Source organism: Petaurus breviceps, unplaced genomic scaffold, assembly GCF_028583685.1.
Source record: "Petaurus breviceps papuanus isolate PSGF00001 unplaced genomic scaffold, PetGlider_PUasm1.0 90808, whole genome shotgun sequence".
NCBI classification, from domain to species: Eukaryota; Metazoa; Chordata; class Mammalia; order Diprotodontia; family Petauridae; genus Petaurus; species Petaurus breviceps.
The window spans coordinates 1,284,688-1,310,181 of record NW_027187349.1 but is presented as its reverse complement, the minus strand read 5'-3'; the positions used below and the strand labels follow the sequence as shown (position 1 = coordinate 1,310,181).

The window sequence follows — 25,494 nt, the reverse complement described above, 5'->3', positions numbered from 1 at the left end:
TGTGTGTGTGTGTGTGTGTGTGTGTGTGTGTGTGTGTGTGTGTGTGTGTATAAAACTGGTCTATCCTTAAGGGTTTGGGTTCAGTCCAATCTATATTCAAAAGCCCATCCTTGTTGTCAAATACCCTAGGGTTATTAGTCCATTTATTACAGCAAACTTTTATCTCATGTGGTTGGGTTTTTTTTTTTTTGGTTTGTTTGTTTTACCATATTAGTCATGTTATGAAAGAAGATAAAACCCAAAGGAAAACAAAAATGCACAAAGTTTGTATGTTTCAATCTATATTCAGATGCTATCAGTTCTTTCCCTGGAGGTAGATAGCATTTTTCAGCGTATTGTCTTAGATCATTGTATTGCTGAGAATAGCTAAATGATTCACAAGGGTTGATCATCATATGGCACTGTTGCTATTTATACAATGTTCTGGTTCTACTCACTTCACTTTGCATCAGTTTATATAAGTCTTTCCAGGTTTTTCTGAAATTAGCCTACTCACTATTTCTTATAACACAGAAAAATTTCATTGCAATCGTACATCACAATTCTTTAGTCATTCCCCAATTGATGGGTACGCCCTCAATTTCCAATTCTTTGCCTTTACAAAAAGCTTCTATAAATATTTTTGTGCAAATAGGTCCTTTCCCCCTTTTAAAAAACATCTCTTTGGGATACAGACCTATTAGTAGTATCATTGGATCAAAGGGTATGCGAGTTTTATAGACCTTTGGGCATAATTCCAAAATGCTCTCCAGAATGGTTCAATCAGTTCTCCTGTGGTTGTTTTGTTTTTGTTTTTTAGGATCAATAGAATCCTTTGTCAGGACAAAAGGATATAAGGGTCACTTGTTCCATACACAACCAGGCAATGGAATTAATAGGAAAAAAAGTACACTACTTTTTGTGAGATATTGTGAGGCAATGTCCAGCTTTTTTTCATTCAAGAAATTTATAAACAGTGCCCACTATGTACACCATAAATACTGGCAGGAGATACCAGAGAAACAAGACAATGTTCACCCTCCCTCCAAGAGCTCAGACTGTATGTAATCAACAAGACATATAATCAACAAGATGTATATAATCTTTTGATATACATCGATATTAAATATATAGATTCATAAATATATTTTGATATTAAAATAAATTTTTCAGTTAACAAATATCTATTTTCTCTACCTTCCACCTACCCCCACTATTAAAAAAAATCTTAAAAAACAAAAACTTTTGTAATAAATATTCATAGTCAAGCAAAATAAATTCTTGCATTGCCATGTTAGGAAAAAAGTGACATTTTTTTAAATCTAGATAAAACAGTTAATTATCGATATAAGGCAGTATGATGAAAAGCCAAAGGGAGCAATATGGACAAGAGGAGTTCAGAAAAGGAAACTATCACTCTGTGGGCTAAAGTCATCTAAAAGGGCTCTATGGAAAGAGTAATGCCCTATCTAGTTGGACCAGGATAAGAATGCATTGGATTTGAATAAGCAGGGGAGATACAGAGGGACATTATGAGCCAAAATATAGAGCAGAAAATAAGAACAGCACATTTCCTAGACTAAGATATTTAAGACTGACTTGTCTGAAGCAGAGGATGCATGCTGGAAAGTCATGGGAAATAAAGTTGGAAGGTAGGATAAGATTCAAGAACAAAAGAGGTAACCATTTAAATGCACGCCAAAAATAAGTTACAACTATAGCTTGCATTTACATGTTGCTTATTACAGTTTACAAAGGACTTTCCTTACATGCAGTGAGGTTGGGCCAGTATTTGTGTGTCTACTTTACAAAGGAGGAAACTGAGGAGGGGAGGTTGGGAGTGTAAGGGACTTGCCCAAGGTCAAAGAGCTAAAATAATCTACCTAAAAAATAGAACTGAATAGTGAAGAAGTCACAAGACCAAGTTAACAATAATAAATAATAATAGTAGGATAATGTAATGCTTGTTGAATCATAATAAAGCTAGAGTACATTTGGGACAATGCTTGGCACATCGTAGCCACTTAATATTTGATATGAAAAGACAGAAGGAAGTTTTAGTGTCAAAGAACCCAGGTTCAAATGCCTCCATCTTTTACTACCTGTGACCTTGGGCAAGTCACTTAACTTCCATGGGCATAAGAGAGATTAAAATGAGAATTGCTTCGATGGCCTCTGAGGTCCCACCCAGCTCTAAATGACCCAAGGAAATCACCTGGGGAGGTTTTTTTTCAGATTATATTCTAAGGACCAAGAGTTGAGAAAATCTTGGGAATCTAGACCAGAATTCAGATTTTTATCCTGATTTTCCTCTATATCTTGGACTGATTATTCTTTACTGATCTCTTAACTCAATCCAAACCCCTTCCTTCTTTCATGTCTTAAATGAAGGAGACAGAATCCCTCAGAACTCCCACATAGGATAAGCAGAAATGAATTTCAAAATTATCAATCAATCAATAAACATTTATTGAGCACCTACTAAGTACCGGGCACTGTGCTGGGCATGCAAAGGGACAAAAGACAGTCCCTGCCCTCAAGGGGCTTGCAATTTCATGGGAGAGATAACATGCAAACAAATATATATAAAGCAAGTCATATAGGGGAAACACAGAAAATAATTAATAGAGGGAAAACATTAGAATTAAGAGGAGTTAGAGTTGTTCTTAGGCTTGCTATAGAAGGTAGGATTTAGTGGAGACCTAAAGGAAGCCAGGGAGTTCAGTAGTCTGAGTGGAGGGAGAGCATTCCAGATATGAGAGGGACAGCTAGGGAGACTGGTCTGAGTCATAGCAGGGGATGAGATGAGGAAAAGGGCAGCAGGATCACAAGGTCTGTCTAGGGCCTTCATTTTATTTTCTGTGAGTGACACCCACTTCTTCAGGATGCAGAAATCTCTCCTCAAAACAAAGTCTCAGATGTGCTTAAATGTTCTTCACTCCCAAAAACAACTGTGGTATGGGGCAGCAGCAGTTAGGGAGTGAAAGAAAACTCCGTCCAGGAGGCTGATGGAAATAGCTATTTTAAATGAGCCCCACTTGAGAGCTTAGGACTATTACAGAAAAAGTGGAACAGACTTCATTCTAGAAAACAGGTAGGGGTTTCCTCGGAGGCTGGTCTCCAAATTAAAATATGAATGAGTATTAGGAAGCAAATGGTTTAATAGTCTTGAGAAATTCATGTTTACTCGACTCGGGGAGGCTATTTCAACATAGGTAAAAAGGACAATTTTTAGAAAAGTGGAAAAAAATGTTCTAGATAATCAAGCAGCAAGAATAAAAGACCAGCTGTTGTTGAATGCTGGAGACAAGATCAGGACCAGGAAGAATAGTTCTCCTCCCTAAGAGAAAGGCAATAGGGGAAAGAGAACTAATTGTGTGTAGTCACTTGGGCCTCGTTTCCTCACCTGGAAAGTAAAAGCATTAGGCTAAGTACCTGGCAAGGTCTCTTCCAGGTGATCTGTGACTCTTGGGTGTAAAAAAACCTAGACAGGAGTTCTCCAACAACCCTAAGCCCCAGAGTGGAGCTCATTGTTCATTAGGGTCATTCATTATTCTTAGAGCTGGAAGGAACTTCAGCAATGATCAGTTCAACCTCCTCCATTGGCAGGTGGGGAAACTGAGGCCTGGAGAGAAGCCATTTATCCAAGGCTACCAGATTGAATAAGTAGCAAAGAAAAGATCCTAAAACCAGGTATTTCGATTCCACTAGCTGAAAGCTTCTCTTTTTCCATATTGCTGCTTTCAAATGTAACCACCAAAGGTGGGTGTTTACAAGTTAAAAATCTATTAAACTGAATGACTAGAACCACTCCCTAAATAGCTTTAGTGCGGGAGGAACCTCAACCCTCCCCCCCCCCCCCTCACAGTTCCTATTTGTATATTTTAAACACTTTTCCTGGCAGCGGGCCAGACTGGAGAAGCATCCAGAACCTGATGGGTGCTGCACAAACAGAGGTTTGAAAGATAATGTGAATAGCCCAGAGTAGGGAAAAAAAAAAACCTGGTATCCTCAGGTCAGTGGTGAAGTAATAAGAAGTCCAATCTTCTACCCATTATCTCCTGAAAAGATCAGAGACAGTAATGGGTCAGAAGCTGGGAAACCAGACAAAAACTAGACTGACCTAAATAGAGGGCCCAGCCAAGGGAAAGGAGGTGCCAAAATTTTGTAAATGAGTCAGGAACTAGGATATCTGCACAGATTGAAAGGGCAGCACAGAGGAAGAAGAAAACCTGACTCGGGCAACAGAAAAGACCTCAGTAACCGAGTCAACCCTTCGTCTCAGTTTTAATATACTTTAATACTTAGGGTAGGCCTCAGTTCCCAAACTTGGTTAGGTAAGGTCTGCAAGTAGAGAGGTCAAAAGATAAGCATCCAGATAGAGAGAGGAGGGCACGTCTAAAATTAGAGCTTTGTTTACATAGGCCTGGGCAGTAGCTAAGGGTCATTTCCAGTTGGCCACTTCTGACCCCCTTGGGTACTATATGTGAATAATATAACCTCAGCTCCACAGGAGAAATTCTCTTCTCCCAATGAGACTCAAATTTGTTCTGTACATTCTTTTATTTAAGGTCTTCAGTCAAAAGCAGAAAGGGATAGAAAGGAAAAAGCATTTATTAAGGGCCTCATTTGGTCCTCATGACAACCCAAGGAAGGCAGTCTTAATATTATTCCCAAGAGAAACTAAGGCAGAAGTTAACTCGTCCAGGATCACATAGCAAGAAAGTGTCTGAAGCCAAATTTGAATTCAGGTCTTCCTGACTGTAGTAGACCCAGGACTCTTATTTTCTGCTTTACCTAGTGCTGCCTCTACCACATCTCCCCCAGAGTTCCTTTGAAAACGGTCTGTCTGTAAAGACAGGGGAATGACTAAACAAACTGTGGTACATGAATAGAGTGGAATATTACTGTCCTGTAAGAAATAATGGGGGCAGTGAATAGAGCACTGGCCCTGGGAGTCAGGAGGACTGAAGTTCAAATCGGACCTCAGACACATTTAACACTTACTTATGTGACCTTGGGCAAGTCACTTAACCCCAGTTGCCCTGCCTTCCCCCCTCCAAAAACACAACAACAAACAACAACAAAAGAAATGATGAATGTGATTAATATAGAGAAGCAAAGAGAAACAAAGTTGAACTAAGAAAGCAATTACACAATGACCACAACAACGTAAGTGGAAAGAATAACAACTAAAACTAAATTCTATGAAATTAATGATCAAGCTTGGCTTCAGAGGAAAGGTATAACAAGGCACCTCCCTACCCTCTTTACAGACATGGGGGGACTTGAGTGCAGAGCAGTGCATACAAAACTGGACTTTTTCCAGGTGTGGGCTAGCTTTGCTTATCTGTTTTTCCCCTCTGTTCTTTTCTTTGTAGGGATACGTTGGGATATGTAGGTGATGTGACAACAAAAAATATAAATGAAATTTATTTTTAAACAGAGAGTCATAGTCTCTCTGGGAGCTAAACTGACCTCTCAATGGTCATTTGTCATTTCCACCACTGGGATGGGGGATGGTGATACCAACAGGCACAACACAGGCTTTGTTTATTCAGGAACAATGTCATAAGTGTTTTGCATAGCTATACCCTCCTACCTTCTGCCAGTGGTCACATAGCCTTATAATGGTGGTGACGACCATTTAGGCTTTTTTCCAAATCACTTCAGTGTGTCCAAGGACCACATCATTCCCTTGGCTGACAGTTCAGCTACAAGGTTTAAACAAAAGATTCTCACAGGATACTCTAACTTTATTGTTCTTCAGCTGTTTTCTTCTTGTGACACCATTTGGGGTTTTCTTGGTAGAGCTACTGGAGGGGTTCCTTCTCTAGCTCATTTTAGAGCTGAGGAAACTGAGGCAAACAGAATTAAGTGACTTGACCAGAGTCATACAGCTAGTATATGTCTGAAGTCTGATTTGAACTCAGGTCTTCCTAATTCCAGGCTGGCACTCTATTCACTACACCACCTCGATTTCCCTAAAAATAAGAAATGTCATAGTTTTCTTCCTTTCCTTTTGCAGAATCACTACGTCATTATCCGCTCAACACTCAAGATTTATAGAGGTCATTCCTTGCAAGATACTCTAGATAGCCTTACTTTTACTTGATTCTAAAAGTGAATATATCAGAGACAAGGATTTCAACTTTAAGGTGACTTTCCTACTAGGGTCTGCCCCAAAATCTTTGGACTTTACATTACCCATGTATCACCTGAGCTGCTCAGGATTCCTCTACCTTACACAAAGTTCTCTCGAAATAGTTTTTTTGCCCTCCTACTATCCTCCCCCACCTAACATATTTTCAGGAAGATTTCCTGGTCAGTCGGTCTCTGGCCTACCCCTTCCTCTGCAACCTCTAAGCATTCTAGGAAGCACGCTTCTTTCAACCATCCACACTCAAGGTGGGTCACAAACGTCCAAAACCGTTCACTGCTCTAACCTGCCATTAGCACACACAATTGAGATCTGTGATTTGGTAACACAGTAATTAGATAAATCTATTCTATCACTAATGCCACCCTGCATTTGGATGGCTGTTTATACTTTTCAGTGTTTTCAGTCAAAAGCAAACTTTCAGATCAATAAATTAAATATTATTCTCATTTTACAGATGTGAAAACTCTCAGTAAGGTGAAGTGACTTGTCCAAACGAGTGGTAAAGTTTTAACCACTGGTTTGTAACTCCTAAGCATTTATTTTCTCCCTTACGTTCCCCCTGTCACAAGTTAAAAAAAAAAAAAAGAAAACAAAATTCCAGTATTGGTCATGTCCAAAAATGTATGTTTCATTCTGCAAATTAATCCACGAGTGCTCTATCAGGAGAATTCCTGTACAGCAAGAATTCTTTATCACTGGTCCCCTTAAGTCATGGTAGATCATTGTACTGATCATCTCCCCCCTCCTCCAAAACTGTTCATTTTTACAATGTTAATGTTACAATATAAATTGTTCTTGTGTTTCTGTAATCACTTATCTCAGCCTCAGTTCACAATCATTCTTAGGTTTCTCTGAAACCACCTTTTCTTTATTTCTTACGACATAAATATTCCATTACATCCATATAACATAATTTCTTCAATTATTCCCTAATTGAAGGGTAGGCACTCCTTTAGTTTCCAGCTCTTTGTCACTATTAAAATTGAGCTGTTATAAATATTTGTGTCATTAGGACCTTTTTTCTCTTATTTCTCTAGAGTACAGGCCTAGTCTCACTCTCAATGCTTGCCCTTCATGGATCATAATTCTCAGCTCACAAAGCCCAGCCTGGATGGTTTCTCTGAAACTTGGAGCTATCAGACAGGTCAAGGAACATGTGCTCCAAGCCAAGATACTCAGCCTAACAGACCTTTAGATTGTAGCCTTCCAAGCCTCTCTGGTCATTATTGAGCTAACAGCAATCCCCTCATCCTGGAAACCCTATGTACACTCAGCAGAGTAACCCATTACCAAAGAAGCGGGGTCCCTGATGAATGATACAAAGATTTCCTCTCCCAGACCCCTTGTCTATCTTTGAGTCATTGTACCCTCTTCTCAATAATTGCTTACTTCCAGGCACAAATTCAATTTTATACTTGAGTGGAAGGGCAAGAATGGTAGCCTCTCCAGGAGAAAACCCTTTCTCCATGTCTGTTAGTTGGGAAAATTTAGGTCTTAAAAATGTGAATAGGAGAGACACCTCCTTCCACAGAAACAACTGGCAGTCATGTAAATTCAACAAATTCATAATAAATGCCAATTCAAGAAAAACAGCCAGTCAATGAGCATTAAGCATCTATGTGCCAGTCACTGTGCTGAGCTACAAAGGTCAAAACACAGTCCCTGCCTTCCAGGAGTTCATATATCAATGTGGGAGATAATATGTGAATAACTGCACAAACCACACACATACACACACACACACACACACACACAAGCTATACGTGTGTATATACATATGTGTGGAAGGAAGAGGAAGAACAGTCCTGCATCCCAACTACACAGATAAAAGTACAAATACATCTTATTTACAGTATGTGTGCATGTACATGTCTATAACTACATGTGTGTATACAGGCTACCTTCCATTTACAACATGTATGTATTCATGCACATACATATACATGGAATATTGTCTCCCATCTGGAATGTTTACATCCACATAGTTGTGTATACATATGCATACTCATATATACGCACATGTTAATGTTATAAAGCATTTAGCACAGTTCCTCACACATAGTAGGTACTATATAAATGCTAGTTATTATTATTGTTATAATATATATGTGTACACATACACACCCACACAGTAAATGGGAGGTCATCTCAGAGGAGAGGCACAAGCAGAGACTGGAAGACGCCTCTTGCACAGCGTAAGATTTGAGCTACACCTTGAAGGAAGGCAGGAGGCAGAGCTGAGGATGGAAAGCTTTCCAGTTATGGGAACAAGGACTGGAAAGCACAGAGCCTGGAAATGGACTCTCCTGTGCAAAGAAGGCCAGTGTTGCAAATGTAATACCAGGAAAGTAGAAAGAGGCCAAGAGTTTCATGCAGGGGGGAGCGGCATGGTCAGACCTGGGATGCAAAGATAGACACTACACAAAGCCTGATGTGAAGGCGCTTGCTAACCAATGGAAGGGGGTGGGATATGTGCACAAATAACTTTGCTAAAGGGAGAATGTGATAAATGCAAATGAGAGGGTGCAGGCCAAACGTTACAAGAAATTGGAAAAGGAAGAGATAGAAGTCTTCAGTTTAGGGGAGATGATTATGAGGGTGATTCCTAAATCTGTATTTCCAGCCCTCACCTCTCTTCTGAGCTCCAGTCACACATTTTACATCTCAAACTTAAAATATCCAAATTGGAACCTATCACCCAATCCTCCTCCAAATTTCCCTATTTCTGGCCAGGGTGCCGATAGACACCGAGATTCACAACCTCAAAGTCAAACTTAACTCTTTATGGTCCCTCACCCCCATATACAGTCAGCTGATAAGTCTTAGCGATCCTATGAGCGAGTCTCACATTCACAGCCTTCCCTCCACTGACAGCCAATCTCCCAGTTCAGGCCTTGATGTTACTGCAGCAATCTTGGGTGCCCTGCTTCCAGATGCTATCCCTTCCAATCCATCGTCCCCAAAACTGCCAAATCTTCAGTGATGCCAGACTGCCTCCAGGATGAAATAAAGAGTGCTCAGCCTGGCATTTAAAGGGCCCCCCTTTCCATATTCATCTCATACTGCCCTTCATCATTTTTCATTCCCTCTATCCTGACCTACAATTCACCACATGCAATGCTTCTCTATTCTTTCACACGAGCTGTTCCAAGTGTGGAATCCATTTCCACCTTACCTCCTTCCTGTTAAAAACACCAGCTTTCTTTAAGACTCAATTCACCTTTGAGCTGGCCTAGTGGAAGCTTTTCCTGATCCTCTCGGTTCTTAAATTTGCCTGTTTATTGGTTTGTATATTCTGGTAGGCAGATACCTGGGATTTTAAGAGCCTGATGTGAGGATTCATTCTATGCTTGAGTGATGCCCTACATAGGAAAGGCAGGACAGGAGAAAAGCAGGAATTATTTATCTAGCTTGACTAAAATATAAAGTGCTAAAAGCGGAGTGAGATAAAATAAGGATACAAAGGTTAACTGGAGCCAGACAGAAGAATCCAATCAAATAAACATTTATAAAGTGCCTACTGTGTGTCACTATGCTAGGTTGTTGTTCAGCTGATTACTTGTATCCAGATCTTTGTTCTTAGCAAAGATGTTGGTGTGGTTTGTCATTTCCTTCTCCAGCTCATTTGACAGATGAGGAAAGTGAGGCAAATAGGATTAAGTGACTTGCCCAGTCACATAACTAGTGTCTAAGGTTGGATTTGATCTCAGGTCCTCCTAACTCCAGGGCTATACCACCCAGGTGCCCCAGGAGGTAAAAAAAAAAAAAAATACAAACAAAACATAGTCCCTGACCGAGGGACATTCTATTGGTAGACAACAGATAAGCATATATGTGATTATTTCAGGAGGGGATCTGAGGAGGCTTCCCAAAGAAGGTAGCACATGAGCTGAATTTTAAAGGAAACTAGAGATCCTAACAGGTTGAAGTGAGGAAGGAGAGCATTCCAGACCAGGACATAGCCTAAACAAAGGCACAGCACTGGACTATGAAACACTGAGCCAGAGGACAGAATAAGATGTCTTTTATTTGTCAGGCATTGGGAAGTCTCATATGATCAAAGAAGAAGATTATATAAGCAGGAGTGTAAAGGGTGGATTGGAAAAGGGGAGCATGGGGGAGGAACACTGATTAAGAATCTGTTACCACATTTCAGGTGAAAAGAGATGACAGCTCAGATGGCTAGAGTCATGGTAGAAAAGAAGAACAGACAGAGAAAGTCAGAGGATAGGTAATATCAAAGATAAAGAATAGAGGACATGGCAATTAATGGGATGAAGAAAGGGAAGAGTCAACGAAGATGGAGATTTTGAGCTTGAGCAATTGGCAAGATGATAAAAATTAGGATGTAGGGAGAAATAAGGGAGAAGCTCAGTCTGTCTGAAATGATGGTGGAACAACCAGGTAGCAATGAGAACAGGCAGTAGGGGATACAGCACTGACATAGTTCTGAGCCTCTTTTGTACAGAGACGATAAACAAAGCCAGGGCAATGGATGAGTTCACCAAATAAGTGAGTGGAGAGAGACAAGAAGTGGACCAGTGCATTCGGGGAAAGTTGTTGCTTAGTCATTTTTAGTTGTGTCCAATTCTTTCTGACCCGATTTGGGGAGTTTTCTTGGTACAGATACTGGAATGGTTTGCTATTTCCTTCTCCTGCTCATTTTACAGATGAGGAACTGAGGTAAGCAGGGTTAAGTGACTTGCCCAAGGTCACACAGCTAGTAAGTATCTGTAATGCGAATGTAAATTTTAAAGATCTTCCCTGCCCCTAGGCTAAAGTGCACCAGAAGCCTGGGGAGGGAGGCTTGTTTTTCAGTAGATACTTTTTGATTGGCCAGTGGGTCAATAAGGTTGTTACATTCTCTGAGCCAGGAGAAGGCTATATAAACCCTGATGTGTAGCTTTGTTTTGGGACTCACTTTGAGAAGTGTTCTGTGATTTGATCTGAATTCTGGGAAGCCGTTGTTGAGAGTCCCCCGGCTTTGAAAAACCCAGAATGTGGAAACCCAGATGTTGACTGGGTATGGATGTAATGGTTGGACAGTTTGGAAATCTGTCTACTTGATGTTTCTGTCTTGATAATTATGTCTGTATGTTCTGAAGTTCGGGGTGCTGATCTTTTTCCCCTGAACTAGGTAAATGATATACATCTGACTGATTAAAGTAAGCTTGTTAACCCATTTTGAGTTGCTTTCCTTTAACAAAGCAGATCCAAGAACCTGTGGTAGCTGCAAACCCTGAGGACGCTTGGGGTGCTTGCTGCTACAGTATCTGAGGCTGGATTTGAACTGAGGTCCTCCTGATTCCAGGGCTGGCATTCTATCCACTGTGCCACATATTTGTCCATATTTCTTATTAGGGAAAGAAGATAACTATTAATCAGACAAAAAGGAGATGTCAGTCAGATAGAAAATGAACCAGCATCATGGAAGTCAAAGGAAAAGACTATGAAGCAGAACGGAGTACTCACTACTGTCAGATTTAGTAGTCTGGGGATAAAAAATGAGGAAAGTTCATTAAGTGGTCATTTATGACCTCAGAGAGAGGTTTCAAAAAACTGTGATTGGAAGACAAATTTCAAGAGGATTTAGAGTATCAGTAGAGAAAACAGACCACTCCTTTGGGGAATTTACTGATGCCATCATGTGTGTGTGTGGGAGTGGAGGGGGGGGATATAAAAGCTTATGGGGGATAGCAAGGTAGAAATGATTAATTTTTTTCTTGCTTTGGGTTTTTTTTTTTTAGGATACAGGTCACCTGAATATGCATTTGTAGGCAGCAGGGAAGGAGTCAATGAGAAGGAAAAAAATAAAAAATAAGAGAATGACCAACAGAACAAGATTCTAAAAGAGATGACGTAGCAGTTCCTGGCAAGAAGGAACCTAATCCTCTGAGATGAGATGGAACAGTGGAGGAGGGGAGAGGTGAGAACAAAGAGGTTTTGAGGTCCAAGAATGGAGGATTGAGGGAGTTTATGTCTGGTGACCTCAAGTCCCTTCTAAAGTAGGAAGTAAGGTCATCCGCTAAGGGAGAAGGGAGTGGGATGGAATTTGAGGCTTGAAGAAAGAGAAAACTTGGAACAGCTTCTGAGGGAAGGGTTACAGTTGAAGAGTAATTATCCCATGTCAGCAGAACCTCCAGAAATGTAGTGAAAAACATTACAAAGAAAAGTAGTTGGGTTGAGGTTTTTTAATGTGTGTGTGTTTTTTTAAAGTCATTCATTTTAAAACATCTACTTACTACCTGGCCTGTGTGTCCAGAAACTTCTGGGACATGGAGGGAGAGGCAAAGGGAGAAATCCTTAAATCTAGGGGAGAACAATTCAGAGAATTTCCCATTTTTATTTAATCATAATTTGTCTCAGTTCTATTTCAGGAATTAATAGACTAGTCACTGGCTTTGGTCATGTGAAAGAAATCTGCATGTCCTTTCTTTTTGCCAGCAGGCCAGGAAAAGGTAATGGGTAGGAGCAGTTAGGTGACACAATGGATAGAGCATGGGCCCTGGGGTCAGGAGGACCTGAGTTCAAATCCTCAGATACTTACTAGCTGTGTGACCCTGAGCAAGTCACTTAACCCTGATTGCCTCAAAAAAAAAAAGATAATAGGTAAAAAGTGGGTGGATTCCAGATAAGAAGATAGGAACTACTTCTTGAGTTGGTCCAGTAAGCAGGGTATAAAGCTGTGGTACAATGGACCCTAAAGGATCAGTAATCTGCAGTGCAGGCACACTAGAACCAAATTGCTTGGTCTATACCAGAAGTTACTGACATCTTAAACTATACACGCTATGACCAGATTACTCCCCAAAATGAGACATGCTAGAAAGGCTAGTTTATGACAACAATAATAACAACAATAATGACATTTGTGTAACAATTTGAATATAATTACATTTGAGCTTCAAAGCAGCCCTATAGATCTCATAGTATTATCCCTATTTTATAGATGAAGAAACTAAGGTTCAGACATGTTAAGTGCCTTTCTCCTGTCCACACAGCTGTCAAAGGCAGGGGTAAACACAGGTCTTCCAGTCTATCTAGTGCTATTTCCCAATATTTTTATACCTTCTAGTATCAGATAAAGTTATAAACCTCAATTCCCATCCCCCATCCCCACCCCAGCTCTAAACTAGTGTTTCTTTACCTTCATTTTATAAATCTGCATTTCTACTCTTCGCCTTCTACCACATATATAATTCCTACACCACCCCCATCTCAGCTCCTCTGCCCTCCAAGTTAGCAGTCCTGCCCATCAACCCTGTCCTTCACTTGCACCCCCTTGGCAGCATCTTCTAATCCTACAGATGCCACACAAAGAGACCAAAAGACTAAAAACCGACAGGGCTGCCCAGACCAGGCTTTTATTTGGGTGGAGGATGGAAGGAAGTTCTGTTCTCTACCATGCCAATCTCGTCTCGCACCAGCCTAAAGCTGTTAGCTGCTGTGGTCTACGGAATAAATAATGATGATCCAGATTCAGCCATTTGCCCCTTACCCCCTTCATCTGCATTAAGATACAAGTTTAGTTTTCTAAAGAAATGCTGAAGAGGTTCGATTACAGCTACAAAATAAAACAGCTGGACCCCCATGAGTGTTTCAGACCTGATGCAAAAGGTGCTATTTGCCCAGCTATTTGCAGAGTATAGTAATGCACATCCTGATTCCCATCATCTTTAACCTGAATGGGCACTTACCAGATATTAACCTGAGCTCGCCCAAGCATCCGTAAGCATCTATGAGTTTCCCGTACTGTCCTTTAATTACCTCCTTTTCTTCTGGAGCTGAGGAAGAAACAGAACAAGCATCCACGTTAGTCTGTCGTTCAAGGTTCATTCAGACTGCAGTGTGTTCCATCTGGCTTCCCTCCCACTCCAAAAGGGGGAAAAAAGGAAGAGGAAAAAAAAGAGAAACCAGACAATAGCACAAAACGGGTGGAGGGTTTTTATGATGGTAAATTATAACACTGCAAAATGACAGGAAATCCTCCTGAATGGCTGAATGTTTGGAAACCCAGACCTGCTTCTAAGGAAAGAGAGAGGTAAATCCCAAATTCGGCCCATACACGCTGACTCTTTCTTCAAACCAAGGAAGCACACTCCTCCCGGGCCTCATACTGTGGGCTCACACTATAACACAAGCACACGCCATATGTTCATAAAAAAACAGGACTGATTCATTATTAACCATTCTGGGCCCTCCTTCAGAAAGAAATAAGGGCTGGTGATTTAATCCTTGAAATAATCCATTCAATTTTAATTTACCTCTACTGTATCAGGGGAGAAAATAGGTTCTCTGCAGATAAGAATGGAGAAGGGCACATTTCTCTCTCCCCTCACCCCCTGCTCCCCCACCAATTCTGGAGCAGACAGTAATCCTAGGCTCAGTTACTCAAATCCTAGACAAATGGACTCTCTCTGAACAAGCCCCTGCTGGGACCATTAACAATTGCTGCCCCCAAAACCCAAAGAGATTATCTAGCTTAAAAACAGAAGCAAGGGACAACAAAAGAACAGAAAGACCAACTTTGCTGTCAGTGGGGCAGATGAAAAACATTACACATCAAGTCCTATTACGTACAAGGAAGGTAACCTCAAAGAATACTAAATCTCAAAGGGAGAACTCAGACTTTCCACTAAAAGCTAAGAACCAAAGGCTAAATAAAAAGTAACTGAAAAAAAATTTTTTTAATGTATTCCCTTAGTGGGAGGTCATTCTGAATGGCAATCAACAGAATCACTGATTTTTTTATTCTCCCCCTCACTACCTCCCTTCTTTCCTCTTCCCAACACCATATTCAAATGTCAAGTCTTACTGATTCCACAACATCTACCATATCTCTCCCACAGGTTTTCTTTTCTTTTAAATCACTCACACACACACACACACACACACACACACACAACACACACTCACACACACCCTTCTTCAGGTCTTCATCCATGCTTCTCACCTAGATCATTATAATGGTTTCCTAACTGGTCTCTCCCCTCTCCAACCCACTCTCACTAAAGTTGCCACAGTGACCCTCCTAATCTTGAGATCAGAAACAAAGCACAGCCTGACATGTTCCTCTGAATGTCAATAAACTTCAATAGCTCACTATTAAATCACCTCTAGGCTCACATACAAACTCCTGCATCTCAGGTACAGCCCTTTAACACGCTGATTCAAGCGACCTTTCCAGTCTCATTCCGCCTTTCTCTGCTCCCCTCCTTGTACTCCATGATCCGGTGAAATTGGCTTCCTTGCCCTTCATCACTCCTGACTCTCCATCTTCCATCTCCATGCGTTAGCACTGCTTGTCGCTGTCCTCCGGGCCAGGAATGCACTCTCTCTTCACTGTTCTTAGAAGTCTTAGCTTCTTTTAAAACTTAGCTCAGGGACCAGCTGGCACATGAGAACTTTCCTGATCTTCCCAGCCACTAGTACCCTCAGCAACCCTGAAATTACCTTGTATCGACTCTGTATTTACTTCCTTATGCCCAGTACATGTAGTTCTCTCACCCTCCCCCAATACAGTCTAAGCTCCTAGAGGGGAGGGGTTATATAGTTTTTGTCTCTGTGGCCTCAATACCTGGCATAGGGTGGCATACAGTAGGTGCTTAATGCATACTTTATTGATTTGACTACCAAGAAATAAAGACTCATAACCCCAAGTTAGGGATTGCTATATGCTTTCCAGAACACCTTACATCCTGCGTTAGCTCGGCAAAGGCAAGAGGTGAGAGAGGCAGATAAAAGCCAAAAGTAAAACTGGGAAGGAGATAATTTTGGAGATTTAGAATTGGAGAGTTGAAGGCATTCTCATTCCCTTCAAAGCTCTTCCAACCCCAAGGAACCAATTTTGTGCCATAGTGTCTAAAAGAATCTAGGAGGACCTAGGGAACTCACAGCTAGCTCCAATTCCTTGGAACTCCCTCTCCTTGCACTGATAGGCACATCCTCCTCCAGCCACTGGGAGTCTGAGTCCCTAAGAGAGGCCATTCCTTGGCATTAATCTATCTTGAGTTAAGGCTGGAAAGATGAAGAAGCTCTTTCATTCACATATCCATATAAATTAGTTTAATGACAACTTTCAACTCAACTCTAAGCTGTGGGAATTGGGAAAAAGACAAAGGAGAAGACAGACAAATGTGGGTGAAACACTGGGTGAGAAGGTATGTGGCTTAGAGCCACAGGGCTTGTCATAGGGAGTTAAGGAAGAGATCAGAAAGAAATAGAAAATAATAATATGGTAACCTAAGGTTTGCAAACATATTAAATCATTTTCTCCTCACAACTACCTAGGTAGGTAGGTGCTATTATTATCCTCATTTTGCAAATGAGGAAACTGAGGTAAACAGAGGTTAAGTGATTTGCCCATCGTCACACAGCTAGGAAGTATGGGAGGTTATATTTGAACTCCGGTCTTCCTAATTCCAGGTACAGTGTTCTATCCACTATACCACCCAGCTCTCCCTAGACAAAGAAAGGAAGTGGGAAGACACTCAAGTCAAAAAATGCCTGTTTGGAAATTTTTCCAAGGTATCACACTATCCACTTCTTTTCCATTTCCCAGAGGCCTGATAAAAAGTCAAATCACTTTCAGAAGTCAGGCAAAATACCTTTACAGAAGAAAGAGAAAATTCCACATATTCATCTTCTTGTCCTGCAAAGCTGACGTTAGCTTGGGGTGCAGTGGGTCAACCGGACCCACCGACCGGGTAGCTATGGAAGTTTGCTCTAGGAATCAGAGAAGAGACTCCAGGTACAGATGGTTCATTTACTTGTTTGCTATTATCTCCACATATTTTAAGCTAAAAATAGGGTCTCTAAATACCTCAATTCACAAGCAATATGATTGCTAAGCCTTTCCTGATTTTCCTTTAAGCAAGTGCAAAGTCTTTGCAATTTTGCTGAGGATTATTTTACTGCTAGGAGTTTCAAGGGAACTGATAGGGCATGAAATAAAATGTTATTGTTTTTTCCCCCATTCTCTAGCAGAACTAAACCCATTCTCTTTTACATTTCTGATTTTCTCTTTTCCTACTCATCAACTGAGTAGGAAAATACTTCAAGCATTCCTTAGAGAAGATAGCCAAAGCATAAGGAAGTTTATATAGAATAAAGGCTTAGCCAACGTTCATCTGCACTACACAAGCAGGACCAGATGACCCATTCCACAGAAAAGACCAGGGGACAGTGACAAACTGGAGGGCTTTGGTCAGGCTCCCCAGTCCATGGGGACCGATTGACAGTAGGTTGGCTTTACTGGAAGGGTGTGGATCTGTTTTGCTTAAAACTAATAATATTTCTTTTTTTTTAAGAGGGAAAAAATAAATGTTTTTTTTTTATTTAAAATTAATTTAAAAACAATGAAAAAAGAAACTCCCCCTTCTAGGATACAATACAAAGTCTTCAACTTGGCATTTAAAGCCCTTCAGAATCTGGCTCCCAACAAATCTTTCTAGGATTATTTCACATTATTACTCCCCCTCCCCAACTCTACAGTGAAGCCAAACTGACCTCCATGCTGTTCCCCAAACATTCCATTCCATTTCCTACCTGAGACTTTGCATAAGCTGTGCCCCATATTCCACATGCCTGTATGTTTTCCCTCTTCACTTCTGCCTCAGTAATACTTCCTTCCCTTTAAAATTCAACTTGGGTACCACCTCCTACCTGAGTCCTTTCCTGATTTCCCCTTTCTTCCAATGCTTTCCCCTTCTGAAATACTTTGTATCTCTTCTGCATATCTGTGTACATGACATACTTCCCCCCCCCAATAAATTATAAGTTTTTTAAGGGCAGAAAATGTTTTATTTTGTCTTTGTATCTTTGGCCTTGCACATCACAGGCACTTATTAAAATGAACCGTATTATCTCATTTCATCTTTGCAACAACTCAATGTAGGTACTACAGGTATTATTACTACATCTCCAAGAATCACACAGCTAGTAAATCTTGAGGAACCAGCTTCTCTTCTGACCCTTTCCACTGTGCCCTAATTCCTACACACGAATAATATCCTAATATGTGTAAAGCAGAATTGAACCAAGTCCCCTATTCAGCAGGCACCCAGCCCAGATCAATATTCACACAAAACAAATACACTTTTGTCTTTAATAAGGTTTACCGCAATAAGAAGCTCTGATGACTTCTCCTTTCTAAAGCAGACAAATAAATGTTAGCTATGCCCAGTCCAAAGGCACACATAAGAACACATAAGAAAGTAGGTCTAGTCTGCAAAAAAGCAAAAGAAAAGAGACTGTGGGAAACCATTTGCAAGGATTTTATCTCCCAGAACATTAAACTATCTTCTTGCATTTCACTGTCTCTAGAGGAGAGAAGACTCCAAAAGATAAAGGTAACAGCCTCCCCAAGTGCTACTTTTGAGTATGCCAGAGTAGGAGGCGGATGGATACTCAATGAATGTCAATTAGTTGGGAGCAGAAACAGCTCTTCAAAAAGACAACTTTTTTCCCAGAGGGACATCAAAGGTTGCTAAGCAAAATACAAAACAAAACTTTGTGGAACAGAAGCCTGGGCAATCAACCCTAAACCAACAAACAGCTTTCGTGAAGCTTTATATAAAGGTGCGCCTTCCCATACTCCTAGTTGGGCAAAAACCACAAACCACAAAAATCACCCTGTGGGAAATAGCGAGTCAAAAACCACTATGCTGGACAAATGATGCAAGGTAGCATCAGCGAGCATAGCCCAGAAACTGGTGAGGTACCAAGCGTGAAAAGAAATTTGTGTCTTCATACAATCAGAGCCAATAATGTCAACCATCATAGAATAACACCTCTCTGTACAAGTTAGGCTCATAGAAAGAACTGAAGGAGTCTAAGGGCAGATTGAAGTATACTATTTTCACTTTCTTTTTTTTCTTTTTAGTTTTTTTTCTTTTGATTTGTTATTTTTTTTTCTCACATGACTTATATGGAAATCTGTTTTATGTGATAGCACATATGCAACCTATATCAAATTGTTTGCCATCTCAGGGAGAAGGGAAGGAAGGCAGGGAGGGAGAAAATTTGGAACTCAGAATTTTATTTCTCCCCCTCTTTTATTTTCATTTTTTCTTAATAGTATTTTATTTTGGAACTTGAATTTTTATTTAAAAATGAATGTTAAAAATTGTCTTTGTGTAATTAGAAAAAAATATTTAGAAGAAAAAAAGTTAGGTTCATATTCCCAATAAGAAGATCTTTGGTTTTGGTGTCTGATTTAAAGTAAATTAAATCAGAGGTAGAGAGATATAACAGAGAAAGCATTGGCCAGAGAACTCTGGTTTTATCATTAATTAGCTGTTGGTCCCCCCTCCAACATATCCAATCTGTTGCTGAGTTTCTATGTTACTACATTTACAACATCTCCCACATACATCCCCTTCTCTCCATTCACACAACCAACCACCCAGGTAAAAATCCCTATCACCTCATGCCTGGATTATCACAGTGCCTTCTGGTTAGTCTCCCAGTCTCAACTCTCTCCCCATTCCACTCAGCTGTCAAAGTGATCTTCCAAAAATACAGGTCTGTCCATGATGTCACCCCACTACACAATAAATTCCAGTGGCTCCCTATTTCCAGAATCAAATATAAAATTCTCTCTTTGGCATTTGAAGTCCTTCACAACCTGGCCCCTTCTTACCTTTGCACTCTTCTCATTCTTTACTTCCCTCCACAAACTCTACAATTCATTGCCCTTGGCCTTGCTGCACTTCCCATGATAGTCCATCTCCCAATTCCTAATCTTTCCATGCCTAGAATCTCTCCCTCCTCATCTATACCTCTTGGCTTCCCTCAAGACTCAGCCTAAATTTTACCTTTTGTGGGACGCCTTCTTTGCTCATTGTTCCCACCCCCAGCCCTCCTATTGCCCTCCCTCTGAAATTACCTTCTACTTGCACTGAATATATCATGCATGTACAATTTTTTGCATATTGCCTCCCCCGTAAAATATGAATTCCACAAAACCATCTCTGGGACTTTGGCTTTTTTTTGCCTTTCTTTATATTCTCAGTGATAAACATAGTACTCAGGTAATAAGTGCTTAAATAATGATTGCTGATTGACTGAAAAAGGAAGGGGCCAGCCTAGGCGATCTTTTAGATCCCTCTTTTTTCCAGTCCTCAATCCTCTGACTTGAATAGAATTCAGCATGTCTGACCCTTAGGAAGGCTATAGGGCACATGACAGTCCTGGGCTAGGTGGTGGTGTTGTTCAGTCATTTCAGTCATGTCCTATTCTTTATGACCCTATTTGGGGCTTTCTTGGCAAAGATACTTGAGTAGTTTGCCATTTCCTTCTCCAGTTTACTTTATAGATGAGGGAACTGAGGCAAACAGGGTTAAGTGATTTGACCAGGGTCACACTGCTAATAAGCGTCTAAGGGCAGATTTGAACTCAGGAAGATGAGTCTTCCTGGCTCCAGACCTGGTTCTCTATGCCCTGTGCCACCTAGGTAATCCCTAGGCTACATAGCACAAGGAAATAAAGGTCTGTCATTCCTTTCCTGGCAAAAAGGAAATTGGTTCTACAAGCTATTCTTGAACTCTAAGAACAGCAAAAGTAACTCCTTAAGCCTCAGCTGAAAAAGGGCATCATTACCTAAGCAATCAAAATCAGTCTCTAACTGTCTAATATCAATGGCAATAGTTAATTTTTAAAACCCTCACAGCTTTTCTACTCCCTTATTCTCACCACCCTTTCTTTGTGTCAACTCAGCTACTGCAAAAGAAATCAGACAGCACCTTCTCATCAAAGGGAATAATTTCAAAATAAACAATAAAAATGACAACAAAAATTAGTCTGAGTTGCTGACAGCTAGACAGATGTGCCAGAAGGGGACTCCTGAAATAAACAGGCTTGCTGCTTGTGGCAAAAGATGACAGCAAAGAAATTCAAAGCACCAGCAGCAATACATTAAAAATCAACATGGGGCAGCAGAAGAAAGAGTGAGCCAATGACTAAAAAATAATAATAAAAAGACAGATCAAATCTCCCCATATATTTTTTTTTCTAAAGCAATTGGGGTTAAGTAACTTGCTCAAGGTTACATGGCCAGGTGTTTCTGGGTGGGTGCTAAGTGTCTGAGCCCAGATTCAAACCCCAGGTCATCCCGACACTGGAGCCGGTGCTCTTACTCGCTGTGCTACCTGGCCGCCCCCCCATAGATTTTTAAAAGAAATCCCTTGGACCTATATCTTAAGACTGTGCCAACATACCTTCTTGGGAAATAAACAATCATAGGAATTAGCCCCTCAATGTTTTTAATTGCTAAAGAGTTTAATATGTTTTAACAATATGTTGAAAGACAGCCTGTGTTGTGTTCCATTTTCAATTATGGAACCAGAGAAGAAGTAGAAACTGGAAAAAAAACACTTATTTATTCAATTAACTACTTATTCAATTCAAAGCACTAGATTTTCCCATATAACATTCATAGAAAAGGGAAGGGAACTTATGTGTTAGGCATTCAAGCATTTTTTTTTTTTTACAAATATTACTATACTTATTTTATAGCAAAGGAAACCAACAAATAGAGCAAGTGACTTGCCTGGGATCACACTGCTTGCAAGTGTCAGAGGTCAAATTTGAACTTGGGTCTTCCTGACTCCAGGTCCAGAGCACTAGCCACAGCACTGCTAGCTGTCTCATAGTTACAGAATGTCAGACCTGAAGAGGATTTTGAAGAACACGAAGTACAGCCTTCTCATTTTACAGCGGAAATAACTGAGGCTCAGAAAGGTCAAGCTTGTGACCAAGGTCACAAAACCAATAGAACCTTGAACCCAGATTTGCTGAACCCCCAACCCAGTATTCGTTCTATTAAGCCACATTGCCCCTCAGATGCATCAGTCACAAAACAGCTAAATGATTGACTCCAAGCAACAAAAAGGATGTTTTACTGATACAACTCCTGAGGCAACCTGCCAAAAATCTATTTATGCCCCACATTTCAACCAGGAAACAGACTACGGAGTATTTTTTCTGGCTCACCCCAGATTAGGCTTCAGCTTCAGAAATCAAACATCTAATTGCTTCTGCAACTGTGTGAAAGGCTACAACAATAAAATGACATAAAATGGAGTCCATACTCTAGGAGAGTTCAAAGAGACATAGGACCCATGCTGGAATAAAGGAATTAAACAGTCCATCCTACATACTGCTGTCAAAGTCATTTTTCTTAAACTCAAATCTGACCATGTGACTCCCCTAAATCAACCAATTCCAGAGACTTCCTACTTACCTCTAGAATAAAATGTAAACTCTGTTTTGTTTTTAAAACCCTACACAACCTGACTCCAATCTATCCTTCCAGCCTCATTGCAGATTACTGCTTCTCCCACCCTCTTGGATCCAGGCAAACTGGCCTTCTCTCTATAACTCACATAAGATTCTCCATTTCCCATCTCTGTGCCTTTTCACTGACCATGTCATCTGGCTGGAATGCACTCCCTCACCTCTACCTCAGAGTCCCTGTCTTCCTTTAAGATGCAGCTCAAGCATCATCTTGTACCCGAAGCCTTTCCTGACCCCTCATCTGCTACTGCCCTTCCTCCCAAACTACCTTGTATTTTGCATACAGTTTGCATGTGTTTGTATTTATTAACTTGTATACATGCCACGTATGCATACAGTTGTGATTTCCCCCACCCCAATGTAAACTCTTTACAAGTAGGAATGGTTTCACTATTTGCACTTTTCTCTACAGTACCTAGCACAGTGCCTGGCACACTGCTGTTGTTCCGTTTAGTCCAACTCTTTGTGACCCTATTTGGGTTTTTCTTAGTAAAGATCCTGGAGGTGTTTGCCATTTCTTCTCTAGCTCACCTGACAGATGAAGAAACTAAGGCAAACAGGGTTAAGTGACTTGCCCAGGATCACACAAACAAGTAAGTGTCTGAGGCCAGATTCAAACTCAGGAAGATGAGTCTTCCTAACTTCAGGCCGGGCACTCTACCTAGCTCCTCCCTCCCCCCCCCCCCCCCCAGTAGGTGCTTAACAACTACTTACAGAATGAATGAGGAGATGAAATAGTAAATAACGGTGTGCTGAATTTGTTGTCTCTCTCCCAGCATCTACATCTAAATCTCTCAGCAAACTAGCATGATTAGTGTTACGTTCTGTTTGGGAAAAGCTAGCAAAGAATGCTGGTTAGGATCAGAAGGTTGAGATTCAAGTTTCAGTTCTGCCAATGACTAGATTCAAAAAAAGTCCTTTAGCTTTGGTGAGCCTCACTTTTCTCATCTGTGAAATGTAAATAACAAAGCTTAATACTTCACTGGGTACAATGCCTTTGTACACAATGCCTTCCATAAACTGTCAAGTGTCCTGTGTTCTATTATCACGGGTCCGGTGATGTCCAAAAATCAGGGGAAAACACATCCATATTAGGATTGCCTGTTAGCAAATGGACAAAAGAGACTTGTTCAAATGCAACATAATTCCCACTGTTTCTCTGTAGGTCTGATACAGAGATACCCAGTCTCATCTCTTCCATGCTCTCTCCGTAAGGCAATACATTCCCTGGGACTAGTTTCTGCTCTACCTGTGAAAGTCCTGTATCTGAGAAGCTTCTGGCTGAGCCCAGTATCAGGTTCAATTCAGTATGACTGCTGGTGCCCTGGATTACTTTTCCATTCTTTCTGTCCTAGATTCCTGACCTGCTGCCTGTCCCAGCTTTGTGCTGCTTAAGCCTTGACTCCCAGCACCTAGCTGCCTTGCTGCAGCCTCTGGTGCCACACATATCCCTCCTATGGCCCAGCCCTCCTGGTCACTCTACCTGGTGATGCGCACTCACAAACCGATGGCAGTCAATAGCTTGACATAGATCAACAATTTTACTTCATCTATGTAAAATTGCCTTTAAAAGGGAAGGAGAAGGGTGTGCTTTTGTTCATTCATTCACTCAGTAATCATTTACTAAGTACTTACTATACACCAAGCACAATGCTAGGCTCCTAGGATATAAAGATTTTTTTTTTGACTAGGTGAAGAAGCCATTCTCTGCCTCATTTCTTACCTAGCCTTAATCACTGAATATGTGCTGCCTCAGTCAGACTGAGACCTGGGCAAGCCATTAGCTTTAAAAGGCCACGGTCTCACACTGCATCCAGGGCCATCTCCAGTCATCCTGGTCTATATCTCACCACTGTATCCAGAGGGCTCTGGAGGAGAGAGTGAGGCTGGTGATTTTGTACGTCCTACCTCACTTAAATCCAAATCACTGGCATCACCTCCCTGATCATTGTCCTCTTAGAGGAAGAAGGACAAACAACTATGAGCCCTTATTAAGTATCTACCATGTGCCAGTCACAATGCCAGGCCCCTGGGATATAAAGGGAAGAAATTACAAGTCACTGATCTCAAGTTTACACTCTATTGGAGGGAAATGATACACGTACAGAAAAGTAAATACAAAATGCATGCCAATTAAATACAAAGTAATTCCTGGGAGGGAGACATGTGTAACTGGAATATCAAGAAAAGACTTCATGTAGAAGAGCGTTCTAGGCCCAGCATTAAAGGAAGTCAGGAATTCTGAGAGATTGATGTGAGGAGTGCATTCCAGGCCCAAGGAGCTGTCTGTGCAAGGATATGGAGATGAGGAAAGGATTCCATAAATAGGGAACAGCAAATAATAGAATTTTGCCAATGGGGAACAGCAAATAGGCCAGGGTGGCTGAACTACAAAGCTCACAAAGGGGAATAATGTAGAATGAGTCTGGGGAAAAAGTAGGCTAGAAATAGATTATACAGACTTGAAATGCCAACAACATTATTTGCACTTTTTCCTAGAGGCAATAGGCAAGCACCGGAGGTTCTAGAAACCTGATTGCCTATGTGAGGGTGTTGGAGAGGTTGTTTTTTAAATCTTCAGACTTTTATTGAAAATGGGTGTTGTGGCTCCCCTTTACTGAATGTAGGTCCATTCCACCTGGCCAGCTCCCTTCTCAAGGTGTGCCAGCTTTCAAATGGGCCTTTGAAATATACATTAACTAAAAATTAGTCAGGGTTAAGTAGAATTTCAAGACAGGAAGAGTGTGTGAAATGGACAGAGCTTGCACATACTTTTACCACAGAGTGAAAGATTTTGTTTCCTGTATGAAAAAAAAAAGATATTTATGCTAACCAAAAAAATCTTTCAGGCCAAAGAGTCTTGACTCATCAACCTTTACCACAATAAGACCACAGTTGATTATGACATTTACCATGCCTACTGACAAACACTCATGAAAATCAACGGGGTAAAGAGCCCAAACTCTAGGCCTCCTTTGACAATTCAAGTAAATGTCTGTATCACCAGAACTCAGTAGAAATTAAAGCTACCAAAAAATCCAATGAACATTAACCCC

The 25,494-nt window shown here is 40.8% G+C and overlaps 2 protein-coding genes across 6 annotated transcripts in view; both read right to left on the bottom strand.

Annotated features, from left to right (window-relative positions):
* Positions 1-25,494, bottom strand: part of GTF2H5 (general transcription factor IIH subunit 5) — a 229,815-nt gene that overhangs the window by 183,539 nt on the left and 20,782 nt on the right. The window lies entirely within an intron of this gene.
* SYNJ2 (synaptojanin 2) overlaps positions 1-25,494 on the bottom strand; it is a 144,634-nt gene that overhangs the window by 99,494 nt on the left and 19,646 nt on the right. For all 4 annotated transcript variants that reach the window (XM_069070314.1, XM_069070315.1, XM_069070316.1 and 1 more), the window contains exon 2: positions 13,840-13,926. In XM_069070314.1, the coding sequence (XP_068926415.1) occupies positions 13,840-13,926 (87 nt within the window). The remainder of the gene's footprint in view (positions 1-13,839; positions 13,927-25,494) is intronic.